The sequence below is a fragment of the Ostrea edulis genome, chromosome 6, assembly GCF_947568905.1.
Source record: "Ostrea edulis chromosome 6, xbOstEdul1.1, whole genome shotgun sequence".
Taxonomy (NCBI): domain Eukaryota; kingdom Metazoa; phylum Mollusca; class Bivalvia; order Ostreida; family Ostreidae; genus Ostrea; species Ostrea edulis.
Window position 1 is genome coordinate 39,890,471 of NC_079169.1, and position 12,813 is coordinate 39,903,283.

At 35.9% G+C, this 12,813-nt stretch overlaps 1 protein-coding gene across 1 annotated transcript in view; it reads left to right on the plus strand.

Moving 5' to 3' along the window:
- Nucleotides 1–12,813, plus strand: part of LOC125646538 (fibril-forming collagen alpha chain-like) — a 283,991-nt gene that overhangs the window by 135,131 nt on the left and 136,047 nt on the right. Inside the window, exons 21-23 of the mRNA XM_048872886.2 lie at nt 565–618; nt 3,724–3,822; nt 5,410–5,517. Of these exons, the coding sequence (XP_048728843.1) occupies nt 565–618; nt 3,724–3,822; nt 5,410–5,517 (261 nt within the window). The remainder of the gene's footprint in view (nt 1–564; nt 619–3,723; nt 3,823–5,409; nt 5,518–12,813) is intronic.

Genomic DNA, 12,813 nt, shown 5'->3' on the forward strand with positions numbered 1-12,813 from the left:
AAATCATGCCCCCCGGGGGTATAATGGGGCCACAATAGGGAATCAAAGTTTTACATGCAAATATATAGGAAAAATCTTTAAAAATCTTCTTAAGAACCACTGGGCCAGAAAAGCTGAAATTTTCATGAAAGCTTTCTTATATAGTGCAGATTCAAGTTTGTTCAAATCATGGCCCCCGGGGGTTGGATGGGGCCACAATAGGGGATCAAAGTTTTACATACAAATATATAGGATAAATCTTTAAAAAATCTTCTTCTCAAGAACCACTGGGTTAGAAAAGCTAAGATTTACATGAAAGCTTCCTGACATAATGCAGATGCAAGTTTGTTCAAATCATGGCCCCCAGGGGAGGATGGGGTCAAAAGGGGGGGATCAAAATTTTGCATACAAATATATAGGGAAAATCTTTAAATATAAGTCAAGTGACTCAGGTGAGCGATGTGGCCCTTGGGCCTCTTGTTATTTAGATTGGGTCATTTCAAAAGTGTGTATATCAGAATATCTGTGAGGAAGATTGATTTATTTGCATGAAAACTGGAAACAAAAGTACCATTTATGTTGTAGGGACCCGAAGGTCGACCAGGAGTGGATGGAATGCAGGGTCGAGTAGGCGATCCGGTAAGTTTTGTTGAATTGCTGTAATTTAACAAAATTTTATGAATAATTGAGAGTGAAGCCGAATGCGATTCCTGGGCCAAGGTTGTCGTATGTTTGTCTTAAATTCAATCTTTAAAAGAGAATCGTCACATTTTCACTGCCTTAATATACTCAAACAAAAAAGTCATTATCACTTTAAATAGTAAATCAATATAATTTTTCTCTTTCGGAGTCAGGTTAGCCAGATCATATACTGAAACAACATTGAAAATTTTTGAGGTTATTTTCAAGTGTAAATTTGTCTGAACACTCAGATATTTAAAACACCAAGATTCAAAGGAAATGAATGCAAACTGAAAGCGCATATATAGAATTTCGAACAGACACAAACCGTTCAAAATTCAGCTACTTTGATCAAATGATATATAACCACCAAGCTGACAAATGTGAGTGAACATGATACTAATAGTGGGCGATCCCTGAGAGATCACGAAGCGAACGGTGGGTGACTCCTGAGAGATCACGAAACGAACGGTGGGCGATCCCTGAGAGATCACGAAGCGAACGGTGGGCGATCCCTGAGAGATCACGAAGCGAACGGTGGGCGATCCCTGAGAGATCACGAAACGAACGGTGGGCGATCCCTGAGAGATCACGAAGCGAACGGTGGGCGATCCCTGAGAGATCACGAAACGAACGGTGGGCGATCCCTGAGAGATCACGAAGCGAACGGTGGGCGATCCCTGAGAGATCACGAAACGAACGGTGGGCGATCCCTGAGAGATCACGAAGCGAACGGTGGGCGATCCCTGAGAGATCACGAAACGAACGGTGGGCGATCCCCGAGAGATCACGAAGCGAACAGTGAAATGATCTAATTATTGTTTTGATGCGCAAATCCAAATCGAAGTCGAATGTTTCTGCGCCTTTATATCAATGCTCAGACCAAGACATTGAGAGTTCTTTATTTCTCAAATAGAACTTTTTTTACAGGATATCGAAAGAAAATACTTCACAAATGCATCGATAAAATCAGCCATGTAATCTAATTACTTCTAAATTTGCATTGCTTATCTGGTTAGTTCAATGGATTCATCTGCAGGACTGAAAGAAGATCTGTATGGTTTTCATTCTTTGTCCAATAGAATGATTTTACACTTCGCGGAAGTTTCAAAATTTCCATTTTCAGACACATGACACAAAAAATTATTTGTCTGCAATCATTGTCTTTATAATCCTGAAGTCAGATTCTCACACTGAATCTGTTAAACACGCATCTGTTTCACAGCTAAAGCTGTAACACTGTACTGATAAGCAGCCTGACCTCAATATGCATATTCTAAACCCCAGAGATCGGAAACAGTCGGGGTGACGTCAGAGATGAGCTACAGCACAGAGATGCTAAATGCTTCTACAGAAGAGATACTATAAATCTTTCTTATCACTGATCAAAGACAAACAGTTTTCCAGTCATAAACAAAGAACATGCACACTCATATTTCTTTGTATCTAAAGAGTTATTCATATAGTTTGTAAGGATGCCGTATTGTGCTGTGTATAATTGTTCAACTTCTTCAAAAGTGGACAAAAATGTGTCATTTTTTCGCTTCCCAAAAGATGCAGGTCTTCAAAACGCATGGGTACATTATTGTCGTAGAAGAGACCTTACATTAACCAAATACAGTAAAATATGTGAGAAACACTTTACGCCAGATCAATATTCTCGTTATCCACCCCGGTTAGCTGAATTAGGTTATCCTAATGCTCGTGCTCAGTTAAAAGATGATGCTGTACCCGATGTTGAGTGGCCTACCCACGGTGAATGTTCAACTTCATCAAATACTGAGAAAAAACCATCTGGGTATGGTGCATATAGAAAGCGACAAAGACTTCAGGTAAAAAAAAACTAATTTTTTTTTTTTACAATATGATTACATATGTGCTGCAAGTTAACTGCGTTTTACTATTCGTATTTTATATTAGGATTCAAATTTAAATTTGGGGAGGGGGGTGCAAAGCTAGAGAAAATTGTTACCAAAAGAAAACAAAGATCAATTTTTATAATCCGTTTTATGGTAGGTTTCTTACATTATTTATATGTGACATACATTTTTATAGATAAGGGGTTCAGAATGCCAAGATGTCAATTCATTAGACATATACAGAATTTTTTTTGATTTTTTTTTAATATATACATGATATACATACTGGTACATATTTATATATGTTTAGCAATTTAGAGCTTGGGGGAAAGGAGGATCAACAACCTAAATCTGCTGCAAATGTGAATATCAAAGTTTAAGTTTATTACATGATTTCCAAGAATATTTTACTGCAATTGAATTTTTGTTATTTCTTAAACGACTTTGTATATATTTAAAAACAGGTATTAAAAGAGGCTATGATAGAAAGTGATGATACTGATCTCAGTGATCATAATGTTGCAGAAGAAAGTGTAAATGTAGATGCAGATGTTTCTAAAACTCGAGCAGTAACCCCTTCATCTTTGAGTAATGTTTCTGCAGAATTTGAGCCATCAACAGTTGATAAAGCCATCCCATTCTCTCACCAGAGGGCGCGCTACGCAAGCTTCACAGGAGCGTAGCGTAACGCCCTCTGGTGAGAGATTGAAAGCCATCCAGGTGTTTATTCCTGACATTAAAGTCAAAACAAAAACAAGAAGAATACAAACAGGAAAGTCAAAAATAGGTTTCAAGACAGTTGATGCTGAAGTTCAGTGCAGTGAAATTCAATACGTTACGGTGAGAATTTGCAAGAAGCTCACCTCTGACGTATATAACACACACGTGACTCTTATCTCATTAACTGTCGGCACTGCTCGGAGAACTGCTTCGGCTGGTGTTTACAGATTACTATTTCCAGCTGTGCCTTGTTATCAGATGCTTGTTTAACAGATTCAGTGTGAGAATCTGACTTAAGGATTATAAAGACAATGATTACAGACAAATAATTTTTTGTGTCATGTGTCCTTTAAGCTAATCGCATACGTTACATTTATAACAGTTTTCTTAAGTGTGTTAGATCTCCTCAATAAGGTCTTATCGAAAAGACAAGTTACTTACTCTGTTTATAAATTTGCTCTTTTCTAAAATTGATATTTAATAGGGAATAAGTGGAAACGATGGACGCCCTGGAGAAATGGGACCACCAGGAAATCAAGGTGTTGTTGGTGTTCAAGGACCTCAGGGACCGGCAGGTGGAAGGGTAATTTATCACTTGATTAATCAATTTCTTTGTATACCGATAGAAAACAATAAAGCTTTGTGCTAATGTAATGTTTTTAAATATAATATATACATGTGTTTTTTATATGAAAGTAAGTTTGAAGAGTGAAAAGGCTGACCTACATGTATTATGACCCAGATTTATAAATATGCTATCTTGTGATTGAAAAACATGATGAACTTGTAAATAACCTCCTTTAAATATTGCTGATAAATTAATTTGAGAAATTTTAATGGAAAATAAAAACAGAGCCCGAATGGAGTCCGATTAGTTTGTACAGCTGTTAAACAGGAGAGATGAAACCATTAGGCATGACGATACTTGATTGAAAATCTTTACACAATTATAATTTATGACTTCATGGGGGTTATTGGAAATTTTTATACGGGAGGCTTCCTTTGAAACTTACAGTAATGTGGTTTTCTGTCAGGTGATGATGTGATAATGATATGATTCATATACAGAACAGAAATAGTCCAAAGTTTTCTTTCTCTCCATAGATTTTACATCATGTTAAATAATTAGAAAGTCTGTATAGGCTACATCTCCGAAAGAGGGCGACTTATGATATTTTGCGCTATTTTCAGTTGTGAACACTGATTAAGTATACCCAAAAGCCACACGTTCAAATGCCAAGTACATGTACATACGGTATAAGATGGATTCTTGGTTCATATATACGCAGGTCTACCTAAGACCTTGAGAAATGAACTACCACCTTGACAAAATAATATAGTTAGTATATTTACGATCTGTCAATCGTGATGTGCTCAGTAAAGTGTATCTGTAAACATGCAGCAGAGTTTGAGAACTTGGACTCATTCACGTGACAATATGCCACGTTTTAGATTGTACTTTCTGTTAATTCCACTTTAACTCGCGGAATTATTTTATAATAGTGACATGTTATAGATTGGAAATTGTAATTGGGTGAAAATAAAACTGTTTTAATTTTTGGAGGTAAAATATATTTTCAAAAGAAATACTCCTTTTGTTACGAAGAGGGGTGGCTCAGCACCACAGTGTCTGGTGAATATCTTATGTAAACTTCTACTTTTTAAATGATGTCAACAACATTTTGTACAAATATTCTATGCATTGTTACCAATTTGAATTCCACTTGTAATCATTTATTAACATCATCGTTTAGATCCCCCATCGGAAATAAGCCTTATGGCTGTCGTGGGTTATCCTTCGTATGTTCTTATTAATGCAATCAAATTTACGGGAATAGATACATGTATTGCATAACCCAGGTGATCCCGATTATAATATCACTTTAAATCTGTACTTTTGGTAAAAAATAGATTCTGATTAATGTCTTTCAATAATTTCATTGATTTCGTGTTTTATCTTGTAATTTTGTCATATGTGCGTGACATACAAACAAAATTCTAAAATGAAGAAAATTATGATTCAATACCAATTATTGAAAGCTTAACTTTTGGTCTTGAATTGAAACTTTTATTTTACAATCCGTGCGTGTATTACTGATGTCTCTGTTAACTGAATTTCATTCTATACGGTTGTGAAATTGGAGTTATATTGAATAAGATATAATTTCAGGGCCCTCCGGGAAGGGATGGAAATCAGGGAGCCGTAGGCCCTGATGGACCACAAGGTGACGCTGGACCAATGGGAGAAAGTGGACCGACGGGAAACCCCGGACCCCAGGTATCTTTTTCATATACTGCATAAACTATGTTGGATCTCTCTCAACAGTATTTGTTAGTTGTCAGTGGCGTATATAAAGAGGGTGCAGCCGGTGCCTCCCCCCTAAAATTTTCAAATTTAAGGTAAATCGTGGTCTCTTAAATGTAAACGATAAAAGAAGCAGTAATTTATTCCACTCTCGAAGAAAGAAATGACAAAATCTTTTTATTTATTAAATTATTTTTATTTGGAGATATTACATTTTTTTTTAAAAATAAAATAATGTTAAAATTTGCGTCATTTTATTAATTTCATCTTATTGAAAATGACAGAAATTAGTAAACATGATTACATAGGAGACATATTCCAAGCCATATAAAATCTTTAAAATCCAGCTTTCGGGGCCTTCGCCCCCCCCCCCCCCCTCTGGGCCCCCAACAGGGCTTTGCCCTGGACCCACTGGGGACCTCATGGTGACCAGACCTTCTGCCTCATAAAGTTGCGCCCCTAACCGGAATTCCTGGATCTGCCCCTGGGTATCCTGACGAGGAATCATATTTCTCTGGTGGTTCTGCCCTGCGTGTTGCCAACAATGTCCTGTTATACATGTATGTTTGTGAAATATTTGTAGCTGTCTATTTTATTGCAAATTTCATTTTGAGTGGAATTGCTTACCCGTTGAGTATAATTTATTCAGGATATTGTCTACACTATACATTTATTCCGCTTTTTGTCACAGCAGGGTAATGAATTGTTAATTATACCGAAAACAGCCATTTTAAACAAAGCGTTTCTGTCTTAAAGATTTATGTAGATTGTAAATTGCATGTAATTGACAACTATCAAACACAACTAATAGCAAACAGATATATACAAATAGTAACTGAGTAAGACCACATTTTGAAACTGTTAAAACTTACTCCCAAGATTGATATTTATGTTCACTGTGCACTGCCCTGAAAAATGAAGACTGAATGACAGTAGTCTTCTGGAAATGTTGCTCAATGCATCAGTTTGCTTATTGGTTAATTTGTATAACTGTTTGCTCTGTACCGTTACGTGTGCATAGTGTAACAGAATTAAGACCTGAATGTATGTTTTGGAAGTTGAAATCTCAGGCACTCTCTCCTTTATCGACTTGCTGTACCGGTAATTCAAAATCGTCATTGAACACACTGGAAATATCATCCAAATGTAGCGCAGGTTTGTATTGCCTTCAAAATTGGAACATTTTCCTTTCCTGGTTCATGACCAAAAGCAGCACTTGGGGTATCAGAAATTTCTCTCTTCTTAGTACTAGTCACATGATGAGAGTTAAATTTCAGAAATATCTCAGACTTATGCCAGATATACTCATTATGTGGCGTTCTGCAATCCTGCATTGTCCATAAGGGTGACACTAGTGGCCCTAATTGAATGATTCTAAAAGACAAGTGACAGTTGTCCAATGCGTGATATTTTCGATATTTAAAAAAACCCAATTAAAGGTGTTTTATCCATGTACCAAACCCCATCACTGGGATTGAAGAAAACACGTAGGCGTTGCCAAAGATTGTCTCTGTTTTGATGAAGATAGATAGGAACTCACAGGACAGTTAGGATTCCCTGAAAAGAGCTATATATGTAGTTTTGCTTTAAATTAATTCATTTACCACGATATGTCATTTTACTGTATGCATTGAAAGAATTTGTCACTTTTAAAACCAACTGAAAAATTACCCCTCCCCCTCCCCATAAATTGGATAAACTTTAAGAAATTCTCCAAAAAATCAATACTATAATTATTGTACCTGTATTTGTCAGGGGTCGAAATTAACTTTTTCTTCCACAGGCTAATTTTAGCCTGTGAGTAAAAGATTCACAGGCTAAAATGAAAACCTACAAGCTAAAATAAAAATAATGAAGCTGTGCTCTTTTTTTCATATTGTTTTTTAAATCAATGATTTTCCCCACCATTACTGAGCCTAGTGGGTCAACAGGCATCATTTGGACAAAACACTAATTTACGTACGTCATATGATGCAATGTTTAGGTCTCTTGACCATCGCACCTCAAATATTCACAACCTGTTTACTGCAGGTATAGATCCAATGTCTTCCAATTTTATGCCACGTCAGGGTTGTCACGAGTAATTTTTCAAAGTGAATCCCAGACTCGTGGTTTATAAGCAGCACGATCACGAGTCCCATGCTTTTTTTGTCTTTTTGTTTTTGGTAATCGCCTACACGGAGAGCAGTGCACTCGTACCGCGACTACAACCCGACCTCAGTATGAAAATGAATTGATGTAGATAGAAAATTCTGATTAAATTAACTACCGGAAGACTTGAATTCCAAGTATGAGCTTTTTTGTTATTCATTTATCTAACAAGAAATCGGAATTTATGTTTTACCAAGTCAATTTAATCACCCCTATAAGTAAACAGGTCTATATTTTTCATTATATAATGTGATGTCCGACCTCTAAAGCATTTGTTTGACGCCGAGTTTCTTAAAAAAATCATAAAAGAAAATCCGGATAGAAATGGTTGTTGAAATCATTCGTTCATGTAAGCGTTTGAATGATTTTGAGTGCAAGTTTAAGAAAAGCGAATGGCGCATCGCGGCTTAAAACGGATACGATACGATCATGGTTTGTAAATCTCCACTCGCTAAGATTTGCGAGTGTCCACTATTTTTACTCGCTATTTTTCAAATCTACTCGCAATTTGCGAGTATTTCTCGCTAATTTCGAGCCCTGATTTGTGGAGTAATTCATTTAACAATACCTGGAATTCCATAGATTCTGCCCTTTGTGGCATTCAGCTGTTGACAGGGCGAAGGTGCTTTTGCTCATTAACCGCAAATTCACACGTGCACGGCCCCACCTGCACAAATGAAAAGTTAGCTCGAACCAAACTTTCGCCGCTGACTTTATTTCTTATCGTTCTCAAAGTTCTGAAATATATTCCTATAAGATCAAGAGAAAAACAGTGCACGGATATGAGTTTCATGAGAAGGCGAATTAACTCAATTTCAGAAGCTGCATTTTTAAACTACATGTACGTTTCTTCTTTTGGATTTAGTAAACCCCCTATGAACTCGTTTATCTTGTTTTACCATTGCTGAATTATTATCATAAAATGGATCACCATTAATGATTGCTCATTCAGGCAGTTACTGTTGTAAAGTCACCTTAGCTAAGCGTTTCCCAACCCACGCCACCATCTATCAGTACTATCAATATTTTGAGTTTTGAATTATCCACTTAGATCAATGGCTCTGAATTTATTTCTTAGAGCAATGGCTGATATAGGAGGGGAAGGGTGTTGATCAATTTTGCCCAGATCGATCCGTATATTTTGCAATCACTCATTTTAAAGCGCGACCCGTCTGTTTTTCTCGTAGGAAAATAAAATTCTCTCAGTGATCACCTTGTGAAATGGAGAATGGCATATTATACAACCTGTCAATGGATCAAATGTTGCCTGACGTATTTCTAACCATACGGGACTTTCGAGATACGGATCCACTCTGACTTTTATCGCGCGTTGAACGTAATTGTAGGGCATGTCACTTCCGGGTTACAATAACAACTAAGTAAACAAACATGGAATATTTCAATTGCTATCAATTTCCTGCATTTAAATGCTATCTTTGAAAGAAAGGAATCACTACAACCATTTCATAGGAAATACAATTGATTAAATTATGCGAGTCGACGCGGGAAATAAATCTAGGGAATATCTTGAGGGTATCGGTAAAACTTCACGCCTTGCATCCAATGGTACGCGTCTAAATGCGCCTTTTACCTTCCATCTAATTTACACCCAGGTAATAAGCACCAATAATGACTTGGATCGTCATCGTAGGACTGCGCATAGCTCTTTACGGACCGTCTATTAGCGAAACATCATATGTATCGATGTCAATTTTGCCCTACAATTGATTATTATTACGTGACCGTGGTGTATAAACGTCAAATATAATCGGTCGGTCCGGCATATCCCGAAAGTTCCGTATTGTTAGGCCGTTCTTTACACACTTTTTTGGATGCGGATTACTCCGTTTACCTGATCAAGATATAGGGTTCATGGCAAGTGTGACAGGTCGACAGGGGATGTTTGTTCCTCCTGGGCACCTGGTACCACATCTGGTATATTCGGGGGTCCTTGTTTGTCCAACTCTAAATTTGTATATCTCATAGAAGTTACGAGATTGATCACTGTTCATTATCTTCACTTTTTCATTAAGTATATAACCTATCCATTTTGAAATAGCCATATAATTCTAGTATGCTGTGTCATTAGAAAAGAATAAATATTAAAGTTAGAAGAGATAGATTTTATTTTTCTTATTACAGGTCTAGATAAAGATCTTTTTTTTCAATTTCATGATATAATTACATGTACCTGATAATAAGTAGGGTTTTATTGTGTACCGGTATGTATAGATTGGACAAAAGGATATAATATTTATATACTGTTTTTCAAAAGATATTTCAAATTAATCATTCATCTTGTGCTTAAGATATTCTCATATGGATTTTTAATCTTTAAATTGTTTTCTGTCATATTATTTCAAGATGAATTACCAGGTATATCAAATTGGTGAAGTTCTTAAAGGAACATTAGCTGTCATTTTGTCACAAAAAATTTAATTCAATGAAAATTGCTGAATATTGTATAATTCAGTAATAACACCAGTATTTAATGATTTCAAACACTTTTTAACCCTAAACAAGTCCCATTAAGATGTAAATTTGGTGCTTAAATAAATATTGCCTTGGAAAACAAGAATTCTTCCTTATATATTTCTTTACACCAAAAGCAGTTATCGAACGTAGTTGTACTAGGTTTCTCTTCGTTTTGTACAAAATAAATGCTTTTTAATCATTAATATATGATAAAACTTACTTTGTTAAACACCACTCTGATTCCACGCGCAAGTACTCTGAAGTTGAAATAGAAAATATGCTCGAGTTCCTCATTGACAACATCTTCGTGGTATTTGGTGATCAGGTCTTCCAACAGTCTGCTGGAATTCCCATGGGCACGAATTGTGCTCCTTTGTTATCTGACCTGTTTCTATATTCATATGAAGCAGAATTTATTAAAAAACTTCTACATGAGAAGAACAAATCTCTCACTGTGGCCTTCAATTCGACATTTCGATATATCGATGACATTTTATCTATTAACAATAATAACTTTCATTCATATGTCGATTTGATATATCCCTGTGAGCTCGAAATAAAGGACACCACAGAGTCGTCCACTTCTGCTCCATACTTTGATATTTTATTGAATATAGACATTAACAGCAAACTGACAACTCAACTGTATGACAAACGGGATGATTTCAGCTTCTCTATCGTCAACTTTCCATATTTATGTAGCAATATTCCATTATCACCTGCATATGGTGTTTATATATCTCAACTGATTCGATATGCAAGAGCTTGTTCTGCGTATAGTCAGTTTTTAAATCGAGATAAGCTACTGACAAACAAGTTGATGGTACAGGGGTTTCAAGAGTCTCGATTGAAGTCAGCATTTCGCAAATTCTATGGTCGTTATAACGATCTAGTTCGTCAATACAACCTATCATTAGGTCAAATGCTGTCTGACGTGTTTCATAGCGATTGTTAAGCCGTTCTTGACACACTAATTTTGACTAATTTTGACTGCGGATACCTCCGTTTACCTGATCAGGAAATAGGGCTCACGGCGGGTGTGTGACCGGTCAACAGGGGATGCTTACTCCTCCAAGGCACCTGATCCCACCTGTCCAGGGGTCCGTGTTTGCCCAACTATTTATTTTGTATTGCTTATAGGAGTTGTGAGATTGATCACTGTTCGTTATCTTCACCTTGCATGTTCCTATGTCATTATGTCATTAAGAGATTTTGAGAAAAAAGATTGCCACCACTTTCACAACTCATGCCCCTTTAAGAGATATCTCAAATATGCCTCATTTGTTTGAAATGGTTCTGAATTTTCTAGGAATGTTTTATAACAAAAAATAGTATATATTCTAATTGCTGATATACCACAGTTCTCAAACATGAAATCTTATAAATCATTAATGAAATGCTCAAGTTTCAAGATATCTTGACTCAGTCAGAGTGTGCTATTAGTGTTTCTCCCTGTATATTTTCTTTTTCAAATTATCTCAAATATACACGCACACAATTTCTTCTTTCATCAGAAATATAACGAATTGCTTGCTTACACGTCTACACAATGAATCAAAAAGTGCCATATATAAAGCACCAACATCCAGCATCACTTGACACCCAAAGTGTTGGATCTAATATTAGATACGAGGTCAAATTAAAAAAGGGTATATAACACGCCTCATTAAGCGTCGCAGTTCATACCCACAAGTACATGTATTTCTTAAATAACTAAAATTCTAATGTTTGTCGTTTCTTCCTTAAATAACACCCCTAAACTCTAATGTCTGTCGTTTCTTTCTAAATAACACCCCTAAATTCTAATGTCTGTCGTTCCTTTCTAAATAACACCCCTAAATTCAAATGTTTGTCGTTTCTTCCTTAAATAACACCCCTGAATTCTAATGTTTGTTGTTTTTTTCTAAATAACACCCCTAAATTCTAATGTCTGTCGTTTCTGTCTAAATAACACTCCTAAATTCTAATGTCTGTCGTTTCTTCCTTAAATAACACCCCTGAATTTTAATGTCTGTCGTTTCTTTCTAAATAAAACCCCTAAATTCTAATGTTTGTCGTTTTTTCCTTAAATAACACCCCAAAATTCTAATGTTTGTTGTTTCTTCCTTAAATAACACCTAAATCCTAATGTTTGCTGTTTCTTTCTAAATAACACCCCTAAATTCCAATGTCTGTCATTTCTTTCTTAAATAACACTCCAAAATTCTAATGTCTGTCGTTTCTTTCTAAATAACACCCCTTAATTCTAATGTTTGTCGTTTCTTCCTTAAATAATACCCCTAAATTCTAATGTTTGTTGTTTCTTCCTTAAATAACACCCCTAAATTCTAATGTCTGTCGTTTCTTTCTAAATAACACCCCTAAATTTTAATGTCTGTCGTTTCTTTCTAAATAACACCCCAAAATTCTAATGTCTGTCGTTTCTTTCTAAACAACACCCCTTAATTCTAATGTTTGTCGTTTCTTCCTTAAATAATACCCCTAAATTCGATGTTCTTTAAAACACTGTATTTACATCAATTTGGTTACAGGACGTACATTGTATTTTTGTCATTTGTTGTTTTTTGTTTTTTTTCTGTGGTATGCATGTATGTGTGAATGTGGCCTTCCTGTGTTCTCTTTTTGTTTCTGTTTTCAAGGGTT